Source organism: Equus przewalskii, chromosome 12 (genome assembly GCF_037783145.1).
Source record: "Equus przewalskii isolate Varuska chromosome 12, EquPr2, whole genome shotgun sequence".
Lineage (NCBI taxonomy): Eukaryota > Metazoa > Chordata > Mammalia > Perissodactyla > Equidae > Equus > Equus przewalskii.
The window spans coordinates 16,598,306-16,620,710 of NC_091842.1; the positions used below are offsets into that span (position 1 = coordinate 16,598,306).

The 22,405-nt window shown below is 41.1% G+C and overlaps 1 protein-coding gene across 1 annotated transcript in view; it reads left to right on the plus strand.

Annotated features, from left to right (window-relative positions):
- GALNT17 (polypeptide N-acetylgalactosaminyltransferase 17) overlaps nt 1-22,405 on the plus strand; it is a 456,580-nt gene that overhangs the window by 143,392 nt on the left and 290,783 nt on the right. Inside the window, exon 2 of the mRNA XM_070567804.1 lies at nt 13,853-14,036. Within this exon, the coding sequence (XP_070423905.1) occupies nt 13,853-14,036 (184 nt within the window). The remainder of the gene's footprint in view (nt 1-13,852; nt 14,037-22,405) is intronic.

The window sequence follows — 22,405 nt, forward strand, 5'->3', positions numbered from 1 at the left end:
ATGTCCAACATTCTTTGTTGCTCAGAACAGAAATGTAAAAGTGAGCTATTCTTGAAGCCTTTCTCTCATGTGTCTTCAGCTTACCGGAAATGTGTCTTCAGATAACCGGAAATTTGTCTGGTCTGGGCTGAGTTCAGCTGGGCTTGGTTCTAAGCTGCAGATTGGCTCCATCGGCTCCATGTGTCTCTCATTCTCCTTGGACCAGTGGGCCACCCAAAGCATGTTGTCATGATGATGCCAGGATGAAGAGGCCAAGACCAACACTGCTAGAACATTCAAGCCACTGCTCACAACCACTAGCATCTTGTTGGCCAATCCTCATGGCGAAGCCCAAAGTTAAGGGCGGGGAAGTACACTCTGCCCAGCAAAACGGTCAGGCCTGACATTAATGGAGTGGGGATGTGTACTCCTCCTAGGGGTATGGAGGGCAGAGAGTATATTTTTACTGAACAAAAATCTAATGTACCACCTGGGAGAAGCACTTAAAGGAGGAAATTTACTTATAAGTAAATCAGATCTTGTTAACAGGGTCTTTTTATGAGTAACCAGATGTGTGTTTTTTAAACTTGTGGTGCTTCTGAATAGCTCTTTGAGGATAAGTATTTTACTGTTTCCAGGTTCTAGTAATAAATTAGGGATGGTAATGGTGGTGGAGTTGGTGGTGGTGATGATGATGGTGGTGGTGGTGGTGGTGGTGGTGGTGATGATGATGGTGGTGGTGGTGGTGGTGGTGGTGGTGGTGGAGGTGGTGGTGATGATGGTGGTGGTGGTGGTGATGGTGGTGATGGTGGTGATGGTGGTGGTGGTGATGGTGGTGGTGGTGGAGGTGGTGGTGGTGATGGTGGTGGTAGTGATGCTGGTGGTGATGATGGTGGTGGAGGTGGTGGTGGGAGGTGTGTGTGTGTGCATGTGTGGAATGGTGGTGGTACTGATGATTTTGCAGGGTGAAGGAGGTAGCAACATTTCCTAGGGTGGTTCATTTTTGTTTTGTCTTAGTCTTCCTTATCTCTCTTCTGAATTCATAATTCACCCTTTGTGATCTGACCACGATTGTTGTCACTTAAAACCTGTGAGTCTACATATTAAAAATATGTATATTAAAAAACTATACGCTTTTTGCAGAATTTAGTGGTTAGTGTTGCTAACCTTCACTGCTCTCTCTCCATTTTCTTTTATCCCTCTCATTAGGAATAAATCCTAGAAGGAGGGTTTGAGGCATGAGAAGGGGAAGAGCGGGAATTGCCTCTGAAAGCTGTTGGGACTGGCAGGTGCTGAGTGAATGTGGCAAACAGCCTGGTCTGTAGTGTCTTGCATGCATTTGAGCCAGCAAATTTCTTAGGTCGTGACAGGGGGCTTTCTTCAATTCAGCATATTTCCCACCTGGCTCTCAGTCAGCGTTTTTTCTCCTTGTCTAGCTTTGTAAGTGATGTAAGGCTAAGTGACACGATTAACCTGTGCAGCCAGCATCTTTCATCCGTCTGCTCCGAGAATCTGATGATTGCCAAACTCTTCTTGTTTTGTTAGAAATATTCTTTTCACCTACACACTCAGGCGTATGCATTAGCCAGAGCCTGAGCCAGGCCAAAGGCATGTGTTTATCACCTCCACACACAGTGGGATGTTGGTGCCAATGTTTGTTTGGCACAGAGAGTGAGATTCAGGCCTTTTTGATTTTGATCTTCTTCATCACAGTGGCATGATGTCTGCGAGTGCATATCCTTAAGGCATGCTTGACGACCTGAAATACAGAGACCCAGGTTCTAGATCCACCACTGTCTACCTCCAGTGATCCGAGGGACATTCTTCATTCTCACTGGGCTTCCCTTTTCTTATCTGTCGACTGTGGATGGCGCTGTTCTGAGGATCAAATTAAGTAATCTTTGTAGAAAGATTCCAGGAAGTATGAAGTTCATAATACATGTAAGGCATGTCATTTTGAATAAAATTGCAGTTTGAAAATTTATGGACAGTTTGTTCCAAAGTCACTTCAAGCACATAACAATGATTCATATCTCTTAGAACTGCAAATGCTGCACGAACAGTTTGGTTAATGGGCAAAAATGTACTTCCAGTATTCTGGGCTCTGGGGGAGAGCCCACATCCAGAGACCTATTAGTCATCGTTTTGTCTTCTAGGACAGAATCCAGCAGTGGATGACCGTGTGTTATAGACTGAGTGTGTGTGTCCTGCCCAAATTCATATTTTGTAGCCCTAACCCCGCAATGTGATGGTTTTAGGAGGTGGGGCCTTTGGCTGGGTTAGATGAGGTCATAAGGATGGAGCCTCCATGATGGGATTAGCGCCCTTAAAAGAAGAGGAAGAGACGCCAGAGCTTGCTCTCTTTCCACCATGTGAAGACACAGCGAGAAGGTGGCTGTCTATGAGCCAGGAAGAGAGCTCTCACCAAGAACCAAACATGCTAGCCCCTTGATCTTGGACTTCCCAGCCTCCAGAACTGTGAGAAAGAAATGTCTGTTGTTTAAGCCGCTTGCTGTATGGTATTTTGTTATTGCAGCCTGAGCAGACTAAGGGATCATGGAAAATTTGAAACATGATCATATAAAGATGGTTGAAGGAGAGGATATGTTTAGCCTGAGAAAAAAGAAAATATGAGGACAGCTTATGATAATGTCTTAAAATATTTGAAAATAATATAAAAGTATAATAATTGGCACGATAGATATAGAAGCGAGAAGTACAACCACTGGGTAGAAGAAACTGAGCTATACGTTTTGAGACTTTATCTATTTGAGCTGTAAACCAGGAATGCTCTGCCCTGCAAGGTGGGGAGTTCTTTAGTCCTGGAGGAATACAGCAAATCTGGGTGACTGTCTGGAATTCCTGCACTGGATGGGAGGAGGCAGTTGATCTCTCCTTCCTTCCAACTTAAGATTTGAAGTTGGACCCCGAGTATGATATCCTCCTTAGCCTTAGGGAATGACTTGCTCAGTTCTCTTCCACAAAGAAGCAGCTGATGCAGTTGAACTCCTATGATTACATTCAAGATATTAAGATGAATGTAACCTTTGGACATCATGTCTGGGAATCACTGAGGATACAGGACAGAAAATGTCAAAATCATCATGATAATGCAGATGTCAACAAATGTCGAGATCATCATATTAATATATGAACTGGAGAATCAATAATGATTTGACATGAGTTCATGAAGCAGTGATTACCAGTTTCTGACATGTCTCCAGGAGATTTCTATATCAACACTAGAACATGGTAATATATTTGGCCAGCCCTGCTTATGATGCACTCCTTCACTTACTCATTCATTTATTCACTTGTTTTCTCCTTCAGCCATTCATTCACATGTACAGCATGTATGAGGTGCTTGCTATGTGCCACACCATGTATAAGACACAAAGATGTCTTCCTGTCCACAAGAGGCCTGTGCTCTTGCGAGTGAGCAATCGAGGACACATAGATATGAGCAATGTTGTGGTTGAGGTTTCTGCCAGGGAGCTGACTTTCTGGGTTGGGTAGTGTTCAGAAAGTCTTTAGGGTTGTGTTGAGTAGCAGGGATGACTACTGAGGGCTGAGGGCCAGTGGCTTTTTAGAAGCATCAGAAGAGGATGGGATAGCTAAGACAGAGGCTGCAGCAGAGGGAGAGGCAGTGGAGAAGGCTGGGCAAGGAGTCAGCTAATGAGCAGCTCCGTACATTACATGAAGACTTGTGGATTTTTTTCCATAGGCAGCAGGAATGCACTAGTGAATTTAAGCAAACAGAGATCAGATTTGCATGTTAGAAAGTTCACTCTAAAGACAGTATTAGGAGTTGACTGCAGTAACTCAGGGAAGAGATGACTTGAGCTTGAATTCGGGCGGTATTAAAGGTGATGGAGAGGAGGAACAGGGTCAGGAGATATGTGAGAACTAGCACCAAGAATCATTTGAGTAACGAATTTAAAAATATTTTAAGTTTATATATATATATATATATATATATAAATTAAGTGAATTTAAAAAATATATATTTCACACATATATGTACAGTTAGCATGTGTTTAACATAAATATTGTATGTTATTGTATGTATACATAAATATTGTACATGTGCTTTGTAGCTAATGAACATTTGTCAGTTTAACTAATTATTGCTAACATTTGTATACAGAGTGGCGCTCTCCTCTCTCTTTCAGCAATATTTCTGGACTAACTTTTCTGTTCCATTGATTGGCCTGTCATTTCCTGTTCCTCTCTCACTATCTTTATTATTAGAACTTTTCAGTATGTTTTACTTGCTGGTGGGATAAGCCCCTTCCTGGTCCCTCTTTACACATTTCTCAGGTGTCATCCCTATTTATATCTATTATCAGGCTGGCTTCCTCCGGAAGGCTCCGCACCCTCCTAGGCGTACATGGAAGTTGACCAGGAATAAACCAGGAATTGTTGCTCGCTATTAAGCTTATGGCTATCACTTCCCGGTTGTCTATAACTTTTGTCAACTTCCAAATGCTTTAGCAGCATGTGGGATCTCTCTGGGATTCTATGACCTTCAGGAGGAGTCAGGCTCTCTGCAGAGACCTCCTGACATACACTCGCCCGGCTGAAGACAAGCCACATGACACACTGGGCTCTTTGGCTGTGTGTGTGTGTGTGGGTGTGTGGTTTTCCCCACACTGGGCCATGGATGCTGAGATGATGAGGAGCTTTATGAGTTGACAAGTGCTCAGGATCTGCAGTCTCTATCTATTCCTGAGTTTGTGCGCCTGTTGTGAGTACCATCTTTACTTCTGAAAGAATGATGCTAGTTATCTGTAAACTCATAGGTTTAAACTGTAACCCTGGAGAAAATTATGTCCTTAGTTGTATGGCGGGAGGTGGGAAGAGAGCTTGGAGTTAATTTACAACCTTGGCTGTTTATTTTTGCCGCCCCCCTGGAGCCTTAGTCTCTTGGCCAAATTGAAGACAGACGTGGGCAGAGTGATTTATGCTCACCGAGCAGTCGTCAAGTGCGTGTGCCTCGGCATTCCTGTGCTCCGGTGAGAGAGGGGCCGCGGCTCTGCCGTCCACGTGAGATGCTGTGCAGAAATCAGTGCTGACTCAACTGCACTAGAAGGGAATTTCTAAAATTTCAAAAGTGGAGGTTATTTTTATTATCTAATGTTTGGAAAATTGGATGACTATTTGAGAAAAAAAATTTTCGAGCCTCACCTCCCAGCATCTATTTAAAATTTTCTTTCAGTCACCATGCCACTTTAATTATCATTGCTTTATTTCCTCACTTCCTATTGGATAGGGTAATCCCCCTCATTTTTCTTCTTTTTTAAAAAACATCTAACTTTTCTCACCTCTGTTCTTCTGGGTTAATTTTAGAACCTTTTGTTATGTTTCGTAAAAAAAAAAAATCCCATTTAGAATTACATTAAACCTGTACATTAAAAAGGAGAAAATTTATCTTCATAACATTCCATCTTCTAATTCAAAAACATGCCTCCCTCTGCCAATTTATTTTATTCCAATTTATTCCATTTAGTAAAGTTTTTACATTTTCTTCCCATTGGCTAAAGTTATTTCTGGGTATACTGCAATATTTGTTGCTTTTATAAATAGAATTTTAAAAAATTTTTTATATTTTTATTTTTTTCACTTGAGGAAGATTAGCCCTGAGCTAACATCTGTGCCAGTCTTCCTCTATTTTATATGAGGGCTACCAGCACAGCATGGCTGATGAGTGGAGTAGGCCTGTGCTCAGGATCCGAATCCACGAACCTGGGTGCCAAAGCAGATGGTGCAGAACTTTAACAACTCGGCCACAGGGCCGGGCCCAGATAGAATTTTTTTTTACATTATATGTTCTAGTTGGTTATTGCTGGAATACAAAACACTATTAGCACGTGATCTTCTACATGCTTCAGCCAAGACATCCTGCCTCCTGCCTCCTGCCTCCTTTCTTTACCATCCTGGAAACACTTGCTTCACTGACGTTGGTCATCTCCAAGGTCACCAGGGTCCTTTTTACTACCAAACCAAATGGACTTTTTCGGGCTTGATTTCCCTGTGGCATTTATTAGTGCAAACTCTCTTTTTATTTATGAATACAAATGTACTATAACATGTAGTCTTAATCCTTCTTCTCTTAGTAGATGTTTTTCTCATGGTATTAAAGTTTCTTCTCTGACATCAACTATTCACTTAGAATAGACGGCTCTGAGTTGAATCTCCAGATCTCATCTCTGTTCATCCCTATGCTCAATAGTTTTAAAGAACTTTCTGTTTGTCAGGCACTGGGGTGCCCACAACCCTGCCCTTAAGGAGAATGCCTGGATGTGGTACCATGGGAGAAGTCTTCCCATGGGGATAGGTAAGATGCTGTATCTGTCAGTATCCCAGCAAGAAACAGATGACACACTCGGAAGGGGTGATGGAAGAGAGTTTAGCAAAACATTTACAAAAGTTTGGGCAGAGTTAAGGGAGATCAACCAGGAATGACAAGGGATGGCGAATCACCCTAGGGCTAGCAACAGAGGAGGAAGCAGTTGCTATGCCAAGGCCTGAAGGGGCAAGAGGAGGGAGCAGTTATCAGAATACAGGTTAGCTGTAACCCTCGGCTAACCCTGGGAGAGGACTGCGCCATAGCAACTGTAGAAGAATGCAGCCTCCAGCAAACCACTGCCCAGTCGGGAGGGAGCTGGGGGAATAAATATCCCCACCTCTCTCGCTTTCCGTCAGTCTCCTCAAGGTGCCTCCTGTTGCTTGAACCCAACCCAAGGAAGGCAAGGAACCCTTGAGGCTGTCTATTTAGGTCTGTCTCCTGGGGCATGAAGCAGGTAAAAAGGGTGGAGAGTGGATCTGGAGAGAAACATGAAGAATATTCGGTCCGGGTGCTGTGGGATGACTGATGTCAATTTGTTCTTTCTCGCTTTATCTTCAACCTCTTGCCTAGTAGTGCCCCTCGGCTATGCAACAGTCTTCAGCTAAAAGAACCCCGGAACACAGCGCCTGAAGGGGAGGAAGGGAATCATGGGTCCTCCCAAGCCTGGTGCCAACTACTTACCCCATTCTCTTTCCTTCTTCTTCCCTTTGCCAATTGTAACTTCTATGCCTGCAAGTTCATAGCAGTCTGCAGTGGCTGCAGTTGCTTTTGGCCAAAGAGCAATGGGCCCTTTCAGTAAAAAAGGTTCCCTGGGGGTGTGGAGTCATCTCAACTTGCTCCACTGGCAACTTTTTCCCAACTAAGCAAAGACCAACTTGAGCATTGTCAGTGAACTTGAACTCTTATTTATCTTTGCCCAGAGTTTCTGAGGACTGCTAAGTAATCACATTAAAGTCCAGTGAAAATTTTTGCTGCTTTGTTGAACCTTTTTGGCAGACTAAATTGGGGGGAAACTTGGAGCACATGGACCACAAAATATATAATTCATAGTTGTCACATTGTACCGTAAGGAATGATCTTCTTTGAGGCTGCTAAGTGGGTGCCTTTCATAATGGAAGAGAAGAAATAATGCCACAGAAAGGGAAAACAATCTCTCTAGGAACTGTCATTCCCTGCGTGTCCTTGGTGCTAATCCAGCATGTGTTCCTAGTCTTAACTCCTATGCCAATTTATAGTAAATTCCCTCCCTGGCCCCTCTGCCTGCCCATGAGGGTGCCCATGGGGGTGTGGGCAAACACAGCTGAGACGTATTTTAGCTCCAAGGTGGCATTTAATGATTTGGAATTGGAAGCTGTCTGTTTAGACTGGACAAAAGAAATGCTGCATCATCAAGGGAAGAAAAAGATTTGCTCACCAAACCACCCAGGTGAAATAAGAGGAAGAATCAGATGCTTACCGCTGAAGCTGCTGAGTTAAGCTGAAGGGCAATTCTGCCCCGTTCAGGTAGTCTCTCTCCTTGACCCCTGGGTTCCAGGCTGGCAAGAAAACCACAGAAGGCTGTTGCTTGTGAGAAAAGGCAACAAGTACTGGGTAAGGAAAAGAGAAACCCAGGGTGAACGAGTAAAAGACACAAAACAAGAAGAAATCCCACTGTCAGTGGTCTCTTTATTGTCTTTGTTGTTGTGTAATATTTCACACATTATATATATTGCATGTATGTCAGGTAATACTTATATAATGAACACTAGTGGTATCTACCTCCCAGCTTTACAATGGAGCATTACCAATACCTTGGAGCTCCTTTTTGTGTCCCTCTCCTGTCATAATCCACGGTCTGTGGATTGTTGCTGCTGTTTATAATTTCTTCACCACACAAGTTTTTATCTCTCCACTATATTTTGATTAGTTTTGGAAACTTTGTATAAATGGAATTATATGTATTTTTGGTGCTTACTTTTTGCTTTATATTGAGTCTGGGAGATTCATCCATTTATCTACAAGTTGTTCACTTTCACTGATGTTTAGTATTCCTTTTTATGAGTTTATTACCATTTATTTTACTATTCTTTATCCTGTTTTTAATTCCAGGGTCTTCTTTCCAACAGGATTTCCTGGACAAAGCATTTGTGTGCATGTTGGTGCTGGGAGGAATGTCTTATTCTGTCTCCATTACTTTTGGATGGTCAAATAATTAGTCCTTCTGAGCCTCTGTTTGTTCATCTCTGAAATGATCATGGTAATATCTACCCTGCCTAACAGAAATATGGATATAAAAGCATTAAAAAAAATTTAAAGCCTAAACGATGCTCATCAGTGGTGGAGAGAGAGTGGTCAGATGGATTTATGAAGACAAGCAGGGAGCTTAACCACTTGGTCATGTTGGGATGTTTCTCCATTCCTTTGAGTATCAGTTCCTTGAAGTTTTGAGCTTCAAATGTAGCTTCAGTGAGAGAGCATACATATAGAGCAGAGAAGAAATAAGTTCTGAAGTATGCAATTCCTACTCTAGATATGATGGAAGTATACAAGACAGGCTGTGGTTGGAGAACGCTTCCTGAGCATTGTCTGTCTGTCTCCTTCTTGCCAATCAACATCCCTCCGCACTCCTCCATCCCTCATCCTCTGTTGTAGCTATGGCCTGGCCCGTTCCATGCTGATGGCTGCCAGGTTCATATCTTGGGCCTCCTCTGTCATGTGAACTTCCATTCTTGTGTGTTTCAGCTCCCCACTGGACCTCTGACTCTATCCAAATGTCCCATGGATGCTCCATATACCACATGTAGAGAACAGGACTTGTCTTCTCAAGCTTTCCTTGTCTTTGTGAGTGCTGTTACCACCTAGTCCTCACACTGGAAGCCCAAGGCTCACTCACTTCTCTCTCTCTCTCTCTCATCCTAACACTTGTCTGTCTCATGCCTTGTGATGGTATCTCTTAAATATTTCTCAAATCCCTCCTGTCCTTTTGATCGCTACCACCACTGCCTTAAAATGAGGCTTCTTACCATTCATTGTCCAGGCTTCGGCAAGAGCCCTAGAACTCCTTATCTGTCACAGAGCCCGGGTTTTATCTTCCTTTATATCTCTAACTACATCCAGAATCCAGGTCTTGTCTTCCTTTACCAGCCATGGAACCTTAACCAAGTTACTACGTTCTCAGACTTAGTGTCCTCATTTGTCAAATAGAGGTCATAACAGTACCTCCTTCATGAGATTGTCAGGAGATTAGAGGAAGCAATTATAAAATATATGTAAAGCACTTAGCAGGGTGCCCAGCACATAGTAGATGCTCAATGAATGGTGGCTGTTACTACTGTTAGTGCCTGGGGTCTGTCCTGTGCTCTCTACCTTCTAGGTAAAAGTTACAAACCATGACTCAGACCTTGTTACTTTCCTTCTCCATGCTTTAGGCACCTTGTCACCTATAGATAAAACTCTAACCTCAGGCGGGCCAGGGCTGCATAATGACTTTTGTGGGCCCTAGGCACTTTGGCCTTTATGGGTTTTTCTCCATAAAGAACAATATTAAAAATTATATTTTATGACTGCATTGCTCTGATTTAAGAAGAAATTTAAACATTTTCCTGGGCCCCTAAAAGTATTGTGGGCCCTAGGTGCTATGTGTACTGTGATGAATAGGTAAGTCCTCCCTGAAGGGGATGTGTGCCTTCCCTCTCTTTTTGTCCAATTTTCCTGGAGTTAGTTTCTCTCTCCCTTTCCCTACCTCCCTCTTTCCTCCCTCCCTCCTGCTCCCTCCTGCTTCCTTGCTGTCTTTCCTTTGTGTGTGTGTTACTCATTTTTGTTCTTTTGTTTATTATTGCTTTCTTTGGATTTCCTCTCTTCTTTTTCTAACTCCTTGAGTTAGATGCTGATGCTTAACTCATTGATGATCAGTCTTTCAATTTGTACCCTAATATGTGCATTTAATGTTATAGCGTTCCTTCCAAGTATTGTTTTAGCACTAGCCTACAAGTTTTGAGATGTGCTGCTTCATGTTCTATCAGTTTCATATGTCTTCTGATGGCACTATGATTGATTATTTAACCCAGGATTGTTTTAGAAGTCCTTTTAAATTGCCAAAATGTGTGGATTCTTTGTGGTATTTTTATTATTGGTTTCTCGGGGTTTTTTATTGCTTTATGTTCAAAGATGATATGTAAGAAAGGTTGAGACTTGTTTGTGTCCTGTCAATTGCTAAAATGTTCCATATGCTCTTGTAGAAAATGTGTACTCATTATCAAAGTTCCAACAACATTTTTCACAGAAATAGAACAAAGAATCCTAAAATTTATATGGAACAACAAAAGACCTCGAATAGCCAAAGGATTCCTGAGAAAAAAGAACAAAGCTGGAGGTATCACGCTCCCTGATTTTGAAATATGCTACAAAGCCATAGTAACCAAAACATCATGGTACTGGCACAAAAACAGACACACAGATCAATGGAACAGAATTGGGAGCCCAGAAGTAAACCCACACATTTATGGACAGCTAATATTTGACAAGGGAGCCAAGAGCATATGATGGAGAAAAGAGTGTGTTTTCAATAAATGGTGTTGGGAAAACTGGACAGCCACATGCAAAAGAATGAAAGTAGACCATTCCCTTACACCATGCGCAAAAATCAACTCAAAATGGATTAAAGACTTGAATGTAAAACCCAAAACCATGAAACTTCTAGAAGAAAACATAAGCAGTATGCTCTTTGACATTGGTCTGAGCAGCATATTTTCAAGTCCCATGTCTGACCGGGCAAGGGAAACAAAAGAAAAAATGAACAAATGGGACCACATCAAACTAAAAAGCTTCTGCACAGCAAAGGAAACCATCAACAAAACAAAATGACAACCTAACAATTGGGAGAATATATCTGCAAACCATATATCAGATGAGGGGTTAATATCCAAAATATACAAAGAAATAATACAGTTCAAGAACAAAAATACCAACAATCCAATTAGAAAATGGGCAGAAGATCTGAACAGAGATTTCTCCGAAGAAGATATACGGATGGCCAACAGGCATATGAAAAGATGCTCAACATCATTAGCTATCAGGGAAATGCAAATCAAAACTACAGTGAGGTATCACCTCACTCTGGTCAGAATGGCTATAATTAACAAGACAGGAAACAACAAATGTTGGAGAGGATGTGGAGAGAAGGGAACCCTTGTTCACTGCTGGTGGGAGTGCAAGCTAGTGCAACCACTATGGACAGCAGTATGGAGTATCCTCAGAAAGTTAAGCATAGATCTACCATATGATCCAGCTATCCCACTGCTGGGTATTTATCCAAAGAACTTGAAAACACAAAGACATAAAGATACTTGCACCCCTATGTTCATTGCAGCATTATACACAGTAGCCAAGACTTGAAGCAACCTAGGTGCCCATCAAGGGACGAATGGATAAAGAAGATGTGGTATTTATACATGATGGAATGCTACTCAGCCATAAGAAATGATGAAATCGGCCATTTGTGACAACATGGATGGACCTTGAGGGAATTATGCTGAGTGAAAGAAGTCAGAGGGAAAAAGTCAAATACAATATGATCTCACTCATAAGTAGAAGTTAAAAACAACGACAAACAAGCATGTAGCATTGGAGATTGAATTGGTGGTTACCTAATGGGAAGGGGGAAGGGGGGAGGGCAAAAGGGATGATTAGGCTCACATGTGAGGGGATGGACTATAATTAGTTTTTGGGTGGTGAACATGATGTAATCTACACAGAATTCAAAATATATTATGATGTACATGTGAAAAGAAAGAAAGAAAGGGAGGGAGGGAGGGAGGGAGGAAGGAAAGAAGAGAAAGAAGAGAAAGAAAAGAAAAGGAAGAAAGAGAAAGAAAATGTGTACTTATTAGAAAGTCAGGTGCAGAGTCCAGTAGAGCAAGCTTGTTAATTTTGGTGTTCAGTTCATCTGTATTTTTGCTAAACTTTTGTTCTTCTCATCTATTGAGTACTGAGCGATGTGTTAATATTTCCCACAATGATTGTGCATTTGTTGGTTTCTCCTTGTAATATGGTCGGTTTTTGCTTTACGTTGTTTGAAGCTATGTTGTTAGGTGCACAGCTTCCTGGTAGATTGTTGCTTTTGTAATGACCTTATTTATCCCCATAAAGCTGTTTGCTCTAAAGTCTGTTTTATCTGATGAATAGAGCCATCTCAGCTTTCTTTTGGCTAGTGTTTGCCTGGTATATATTTTCTGTTGGGATGGTGGCAGGCAGAAAAGATGTCAGAGTTCCAAAAGAATGTAGTGGACAGTGGAAATGATTCTCAGGCAGAAAAATGACGTTCACTTGAGACTGACTCTGACATGCTTTCTCAACCTTTGCTTTTGGATTTTGATAGCACAGAAAATAAATTCCTGTTTTTAGAGAAGCAGTAAAAGGGAATACAAATCTTGTCATTATGTGATGGAGGACCACCCTGTGACCAGAACAGATTTGTTGGCCTTTGACGTGCCTGGGGGTGCCTTCCTGGGAGGTTCGGATCCTCCGAGGTTCTGTGGGCTACTCCCTGTGAAAGCTGAGGGAGCTGTTTACATCTCTGGTCCATGTTCTTCCTGCCAGTAGCAGCAATGAGACTTTTGTGGATAAAGTGTCCTGTGTGTATGTGCGTGCGTGTGTGTATATGTGTGTGTGAGCACACCTGAGTATGTGCTGAATAGCTTGAGCATTTGAAGTGGCAAAAGGGAATGAGAGCCCTTAACAACAAGTTTTCCAGCTGAGAAGTAAAACCTCCTATGACTCTAGGATTTAAAAATTACCCATCAAGCTGTTTATTGTATGATGGAACAATAGGTATAAAGCTGCCACCATCCTGGGAACTTGCAATTGCTCAGTGAGGCTTGTTACAGAGGCCTCCCACTCTACTTGGCACGGTTATCACCCTTACGGGGTTTTTTCTCTGTGATTTATTCTCAAACATTTTGTATTTCCTTTTGCCATTTAGATGAAATTTAAATAAAACTGTTATGTAAAGAACGGTGTCAGACTGTTACACGCTTTGGACTCATGATAAAATCAATCTGTATGTCATTCTCTGTTCAAATGAAGCGAAACCACCTGCAGTTTGGCAGTTCCTGTTAGCGGCTGTTCCTGTCCTGTGTGCTGAGCATCGCCTGGAGTAGCTAGCCTTGTTGTAATTGCCCCATGGAGAGACGAAAACAGGCATGAATCATAGTTGCCATTCTGTTCCGTTTTGGGTGTCCTCCTTGGTCCACATTTCTCCCAGTTTAGGTGGTCTTTCCCTTTTATAGACCCCGTCCACCTGGTTCCCAAAAGAAGGGAGAGGCTCCTCGTTTGTATCCAGACTTTAACCCCAGAACTCATAGTTGCCTTGACCTTCCTCTCAATGTAAGTGTGTTTAGGGTATATTTCTGGATTGATAGATTAGGGACGTAGTTTTTGCTGTGGCAAGTAATATTAAAATTTCCATTAAAGCTGCATCCGAATTTGAGTGACATATCCTGGTGTGATGGTCTTCAAATAATTCTTTTTTCCTTCCTTTTTTTTTAGGCTTATCCAAATCCCTCGGGCTCATTGAAGGTTATGGTGGGCGGGGCAAAGGTGGCCTTCCTGCTACCCTTTCCCCGGCTGAAGAAGAAAAAGCCAAGGGACCCCATGAGAAGTATGGCTACAATTCCTACCTCAGTGAAAAAATTTCACTGGATCGTTCCATTCCGGATTATCGTCCCACCAAGTAAGTTCTGATTCAGTCATTCAGAGGGGCTTGCTCCATCACGTGGCAGGGTGTGGGTCAGAGCCTGGGACGTTTTCTCAGGTCCATTGTAACTAGTGAGGGAGGTTTTATATGTCTCCTCCACGGTCAATAAACTGAGTACTGTTGGTTATGAAATAGCACCTAAATGAGAATTTAAACTTTTATAAAAGTAGTCTAGAAACATATAGCAAGTTCCTCCATACAAGAAGTTTTAAGTAAAAACAGAAATCACCATGATCTTATTACCTAGAGCTAGCGACTGATAAAATCTTAGTATATTGTCTTCGAGTCTATTTTCTGTAGAGGTTACGAGCATATGATATATTGTTTTTACCCTTTTATACATTTAATGTTATTTCATGAGCATGTTGTGATGTTATTAATCATGATCATTATTTCCATTGTTGGAGATTTAGGTTATTTTCAATTTTTCATTATTATGCATAGCACTTTGATGAATATCTTCCCATGCAAGGCTTTATGTGTATTGATTTAATATTTCCTTTCTTGTTTTTTTTTTTGTTGTTGTTGTTGAGGAAGATTAGCCCTGAGCTAACATCTGCCGCCAATCCTCCTCTTTTTGCTGAGGAAGGCTGGCCCTGAGCTAACATCCGTGCCCATCTTCCTCTACTTCATATGTGGGACACCCACCACATCATGGCTTGCCATGCAGTGCCATGTTTGCACCTGGGATCCGAACCAGCAAACCCCAGGCCACCAAAGCGGAGTGTGCAAACTTAACCACTGCGCCACCGGGCCGGCCCTAATATTTACTTTCTTAATCCACGCTTGTAGAAGTATAATCCTGAGATCTCATTATAGGAATATTTTTGGCAACTCTAGGTACGTATTGTGATATTTTCCTCCGGACAGTTTATAGCTACCTCGACTCCTATTGGAATTTTGCTTGGCCCTTCCAGAACTGGGTACTAGCATTTAAAAACTGCTTTGCCAAGCTGATAGGTGAGAAAGTGTGTCCCATGGTTGTTTCAGCTTATACTGTTTTGTTTGACATTCTCACCTTTTAAACAGTTTGCCTGCATCTTGGTTGTCTTACGAAAGGCCTTTCTTCTGTGCACTCAGATTTAAGAATTATTTGTTATCTCTTTGTGAAATAGAGAAAAGAGAGGGGTTGTTGAATGAAGATGCTGGAGGAAAACCTGCTTTCTAGGCAGGAGTCCCCCTTGGCTTCTCTAACAGATTCTTCGCCTTCTGTTAGATTTGTAGTGTCTCTCTTTTTCCATTCAGAGTGTGCCCTTGCTTAGAGTAGATTATTTCTTTTTCAAATGGATTTTGTACAAATCAGTTAAGTATCCTGGTTACTGAGAAAAATAGATTCAAGATAAAGAAAATTATCTTAAATGGTTTTAAAATTGCAGCATTAGCTGAGAAACCTGTTAAATCTCCCTGTCTGCCTAATAAGCATATATTCATTTTGAATTGCTAGGAAAACATATATCACCCCTGTTGGAAGCTATTTTGTGTTCCTGGACTTTTGTTCTCAAAAACATCTGGCTGTTTTCCTTTCCTGGTGCTCTCTGATTAGCCTGTCTTATTTGGATGTTGGCAAATAAACAGAGCCATATTTTTTTCACTCCTATGGGGATGAAAATGCTTCCAACATGGAACTTACTGGGAATAGTCAGTTGAACAAATGTAAATGGACACCCGTTACGTGCCAGATGGCTTGCCCCACACTAGAGGCAGAACATCAGATAAGACAGAGTCCTTGCCTACTTACTTCTTGTCTAGGGAGGGAGACAGACATGCAGGGAGATCAGTTCAGCACAGTGTGGTCTATGTGCTGTGTGTCAGGCCAGAGGTATACACAGCGTATGCAGGGAGGATATGGAAAAGTCTCTTGCTTGGGGTGATGCCTGAGCTTAATCCTGAAGGACCACTGAGGGTTGGGAAATTGAGGAGAGGAGAGGGATAAGGATGGACCTGGCAGGGGAACAGCAAGAGCAGAGTTGAGGGTGCAAATAAGAATATGGCGTGCTCAGGGAGGAATGAGTAGCTCGATGGTGCTCTGTAGTGTAGCATGGTGGCTTGAATGTGCCACTTATATCTGGTCCCTCCTGGAACTTTATTAAGATGATAGTAAAGGACTAAACAGGATGGCAACCCATAAGGGGCAACTAAACAGGTGATGACAGTAGTGAAGAGACACCTACAAAGGTTTGGAAAATGGAAAGAAGATGGATGAACGGTAATTGACATAGCAAACTGGATGAGGCTGAGACCCACCCTCATGCATATGGTGGGAAGTGGTGGTAAGAGCGGAAGAATGCAGCCTAGTCACAGTTCAGAACCCTGGGCGCTTCTGAAGGCTGGGAGGTCGATTTGAATAGAAGGATTAAAGTTGTATCCCCACATCCTTTCTCCAGCTTTGCACAGCCAGACACTGCCCTTCCCCACTAGGTGGAGTGTGGGAGGTTTATTCTCTGGATAAGGTGAACTCTGGGCTTTAGTTCATAAGATGTACCCAAAGATAGAGGATAAGGATGTGTACTAAATTGGGACACCCTCAGCCTCATTACCCCTTCAGGCTTTCACAACCCTGTAGTGAAGAATTTGAAGAATCCACTCTGTGGAAACCATCTAGCCTAAGAAAAAGGCCAATAGATCTGACAGCTGGGGGACTTCCCCCTAAAGTGGTTGGGTTCTGCTCTTAACTATTGGTAAGGTGTACTTGCTGTAAAGCTCTGTCCATCTGCACATAGCTGTCTTAAAGAAGAAAGGAGAGCCAGGATCCCTAGACATCTCCAGGAGTCTCTGTTATAAAAGGCCTTAACAACAACAACAGTAGAAAGGCATTTGGAGGAAACAGACACTACAAACTTTAAAACTATAGTCAACGACTTAGAGAGATCATGGAATGTTTTGTTTTACTCACAAAACAAGAGCCAAGTACTATGTTAAAGTAATAATCAGAGAATAAAAAAGAAATCTTGGAAGTTAAGATAGAAGTAAATAATTCAACAAAAGGTTGAAAGATAGCATTGAGAAAATCTTCTGAAAGATAGAAAAAAAGAAATGATGAATAGAAGAGAAAAGAGTTAAAAGAATTTGATCAGTCCAGCAAGTTAAACATCAACTAATAGGTATATCAGAGAGAAAACAGAAAAAGAGAGAAGATCATCAAACAAATGAAACGACAAAATTTCCCAGAACTGTAGGACATGAGCTTTCAGATTGGAAAGTCCCACACAGTGCCTACATGATGAATGCAAAGAAAAAAGTCAAACCCACATTAAGAACAGTTAAGTGTAAAATTTCAGTACAGCCTAGATGAAGAGAAAGTCCTAGAAGTTTTCAGAGACAATATGTGGATCAAATGCAGTTGGTATTGGGTTTCACAGTAGCAATGTTAAATACTAGGAGACAAGTTGAAAAAATCATTTGCAACTTAGAATTCTATAGTTAGCCATAACATACTTTGTGTCAAGAGCAAGCACAAAGTAAATACATTATAATTATGTAGGATCACAACAATTTTACCTTCCCTGATCTGCTTTCAGGAAGCTACTCAAGGATATACTCCAGTAAAACAAGAGAGTAAAGTAAGGAAGAGAATAGATTGAGGAAACAGGGAATTCAAACAGGAGAATACTAAGGGCATTCCCCAGAAAGATAATGAAGGGATGTTCCGGGGTAACATTCCAGGGAGACAGCTGTGTAGCAGGCCAAGAGATCAACTGTTCCACATTGCAACAGGAGGATGGAGGACTGTAGGAGCTGTGTCTTCAAAAGGGCTGGGGGACAGAATTATTTGATTATGTAATGTTTTTGACTGCATTAGGAAGATTTATTATTATTTTTATTGAGGTATAATTCACATAAAACAATATACTGGTTTCAGGTGTACAACATAATGATTTGATGTTTGCAAAATGATCACCACAAGAAGTCTAGTTAACATTCATTACCATCTACAGCTACAGATTTTTTTTCTTGTAGTGAGCACTTTTAAGATCTACTTTCAGCAACTTTCAAATATGCAATATAGTTTTATTAACTATGTCACCGTGCTGTACATTACATCCCTATGACTTATTTATTTTATAACTGGAAATTTGTACCTTCTGACTCCCTTCACTCATTTGGCCCACTCCCCATCCATAGCTTCTGGCAACCATCAATCTGTTTTCTGTATCAATGAGTTTAGGTTTTTTCTTTTACATTCTCTATATAAGTGAGAATATACGGTATTTGTCTTTCTCTGTCTGACATTTCACTTAGCATAACACCCTCAAGGTCTGTCCATGTTGTTGCAAATGAGAAGATTTTGTTCTTCTTTATGGCTGAATAGTATTCCATTGTATATATATACATATACCACATTTTCTTTATATGTTTGTTCATCAGTGGACAATTAGGTTATTTCATATCTTGGCTTTTATAAATAATGCTGCAGTGAACATGGGGGTGCATATATCTTTTCAAATTAGTGTTTTTATTTTCTTCAGCTAAATACCCAGAAGTGGAATTGTGGGATCATATGGTATTTCTATTTTTAATATTTTGCAGAACCTCCATGCTGTTTTCCACACTGGCTGCACCAATTTGCATTCCCTGCAGCAGTGCCCAAGGGTTCCCTTTTCTCCACATCCTCACCCACACTTGTTATTTCTTGTCTTTTTGATAGTAGCCATTCTAACAGGTGTGAGGTGATTTCTCACTGTGGTTTTGATTTGCATTTCCCTGGTGATTAGTGATGTTGAACATCGTTTCATATACTTATTGGCCACTTGTATGTCCCCTCTGGAAAATGTCTATTCAGATCCTCTACTCATTTTTTTAATTGGATTGTTTTTTTGCTGTTGAGTTGTATGAGTTCTTTATGTATTTTGAACATTAACCCCTTATCATCAGATATATGACTTGCAAATATTTTCTCACATTCTGTTAGGTTTCCTTTTCATTTTGTTGAAGGTTTTTTTTGCTTGATGTGGTCTCACTTGTTTATTTTGGCTTTCGTTGCCTTTGCAAGACTTTTTTTTCTTTTACCCTTCTTTCAGAAAATTTGGGACTGAATTAATGATAGATACAGGAAAAAAAAAACAAAACCTTGTGAAAAAGCAAAGCAATTATTCACTGCCGAAAAAAAGCAAAAGTTCCTCAAGAAAGGAATTGCAATTTCATACACTCTGTGGCTCAGCTGTGAACAATGTAATCATAAAAAGGGAAATATTGGAGTTTTATTTAACCACAAATTATAGTGTAACTATATTGGAAGAAGGAGGAGCCAAAATGTGTGTGTGAGGTGTGAGTAGTATAAGAAGAGTCAATCTTATCTCCAGAAACAGAAAATCAGTTGAAAATGTCTGAAATTTATACATCAAGAAATAGTAGCATAATCATTGTTATTTAGAAACAGAGAGATTACTGAAATGAGATGAGACTGTATATGTTTTGTTTTAGTAAAATAAAAGTTTAATTAACCAATAAATGTAAATCTATCCAAAAAAATTAAGTGCCAGATAGGAAGGGTAAAAATATGGTAGAAGAAAGTGTTGGAGAACTAGGTTGAATGGCATGACCACATTTGCCTTTTTAGATTATTCTGGCAGCTATATGGAGGATGAATTTGAACATCGAATTAAAGATGAATTTGAGAGCTTGCCCACAGTCCATGCATGGTAACCAGAGGTACCATTGTAAATTGTGGGCTCCATAGCAAAAGTTACCAAATTAATCATTGTTAATTGCAAATGAATCCTTGCCATCAGAGTGCGAATGCTTTACCTACAGAAGCTGCTTCTGTAATATTTGAGCCCTCGGGATATGAAGGGAGGCAGCTGTCTGGGGCCAGAGCAGTTTCCTGCTTCCTGTGCCGTCCAAGCCCAGGAGAAATTATCCCTCGATGGGCAAGATCCTTTTTGTGAAGCTCCCAAAAACCTCTCCCAAGTTTAGAGGATTTAAATTGCCTAATTTCATTGTGATTTTATACAGAATCTCAAGTTGCTTTGATTGTTATTGTTTTATTATTATGTTACTCTTGAGAAAATTGTTTCTCTTATACATATGAATGAATTTTTACGTAGTAGTGGGATTAACCATTTGTTTGTCATATTTCCTGCAAATAGATTCCAAAATGTTGTTTTTCATTTTAATTCTGTGATTTTCTTTTCTTCCACGGGACAGATATTTTAAATTTGTATCAACCCCAAATTGCCAATCTTTCCATTTTCATTTCTTCACTGCTTTAAAGCTGAGAAAGAGACCATCCCTCAGAGTACTTATAAATATTCTTTTCTGTGTTGTGTTGCTTTTCCATGACTCTCATATTTCAATCCTCCATTCATCTAGAGTTTATTTTGGAATATGGTATGAGGTTTTTATCTTTTGTTTCAAATGTCTGTTTTTTTCAAAGCAGCTTTTTACAAAGAATTTTATAAATAACTCTTCCCTTTCTCTTATTTGGAGGTGCTAAATGTAATACATTTTATGCTTTTTATAGATGTATGTAAGTGGGCTTGTTTTCTAGGCTCTATGCTATTCCTTTGGTCTATTTTTTTTTCTTTTCCTTTCTTTGTTTTTTAAAAATTATTAAAAGTGATTTGTGACTGACATCTCCAATCTGCCAGGGACTGTGCTGGCAGCGTGGAGAGGGGCAAGGCATGTCCTAGCTCCCCAGGAAATTAAAAGGGGGCAGGGGACTCTTTACAATCCTTCGGGTTGCTTTCAGAGGGCCTTAGAAACCAAGATAAAGGAATGACCATTTCTGAAAGAGTCAGAGGGGAGCACAGAGGTGACCTTGGTCTTAATGTGAGTAGGGATTTTCCCTGCAGTGAGAAGGCTGGGCATTTAAAGGAGAGCACAGCATGTGCAGGAGGGCTGGAAACATTGTTGGGTTTCGGGGTTAGGGAAACAGCACAGAAACTTTTGGCTGGAACACAGTTTCCATGGTGAACTGTGGAAGAGTTTGGAGAGGAAGGGGGAGGCCAGATTGTGGCATGCCTCATATGCCAGCCTGTTTTAGATGGCGATGTTATCATTGTCAGTGGACGTCAGTGAAGGACTTGAGGCAAGATGGTATTATTGTTATGATCTCTTTTTTAAGAATATGATTGTGGCAGAAATGTGGAGGATAGGTTAGAGGAGATAGAGGCTGGTAGCAGGATGGCTAAATATAAGTCTCTTCTCCACCCACCCAACACTTGTAGAGTGTCAATTGTGTGTGAGGCATTGCCCAATAGAGAGAAGAGAAAGACTTCTAATAATACAACGAGTGTTTTATTATTATCATATTGCTTTCATGGCAGTCATTTCTCTGGAACAAACCAAGGACTAAGCAGAGGTGGAGTGGAAAGGCTAGATTCAAGAAAAACTTTCTGAGAATCAGCAAGATGAGGCAGTTAATTGGGTATGGATGAAGTGGGTGCAATGAGAAGTTTCTAGCTTGGGAAACAGAGTGGAAGTGATTTCATTAACTGGGAGCGAGAATCCTTCAGAGCTTCACATTTTGTGGGGGAGATGGCAGTTCTGCTTGTCCAGGGTTCCTCATAGTTATGGTTTTCTTGAGATAACCACACGAGACAAATCTGTCCAGCTTTATTCATTATTTGGCTATGTCTATGCAAGTGAGGAGGTGATGTTTGGTGACACCAGAAGCCAGACAGGGCTTTATAAATCCCCCACTCCTTTCCCTTGCTGAGATACACGATTCCATCATACCATGGCATATTAGTTATCTGCTTGCCCAATTATCTCCTAATGTGGGGGAGGGACCACCTAGCAGCAGAGAAATCTGTCTGTGCTTATTAAAGCCACTGCTGACATCCCTGCACACGTTTTATGGCTTGCCTCCTCCTCTAAGACCGTGCAGGTAATTTATGGGCAGTTTCTTTTGCTCTTATCTTCAATTTCTCCTTTGGCCTCCTGCTTGTAAATCCAGATGTCAAGTTTCTTTGGAATTCACTTTGCTTCACTCCGAAAGTCTTCTCTCTCCTTTATTGCCACAAGTTCTAACCTGTTATATTCCAACAATGTCTGCTTTGGACACGTACGGTGTGAGACATCTGTGGACCATCTTCACGTCATGTCCAGTGGACAGCTGTGTATTTAGGTCTGGAGGTCGAGAATGCTGTCTGTGCTGACCATGGAGGTTTGGGAATCGTCTAAGCACAGTGGGTAGTTTAGGTTGAGTCTGCGTGCGTGTGTGAGTTGTGTGCGTATGTGAGTTGTGGTGTTTTAATTTAGTAGACTGAATCTATCCTTGGTTAAGACTCAACTCAAGTTTTCCCTCCTCTGTGAAAAGGAAACCTCTGATTATTGAAGCTGTGACTGGGCTTTTTTTTTTCCTGAATCATTCTTCTGACAATAGATATCCTGTGTCTCACAGG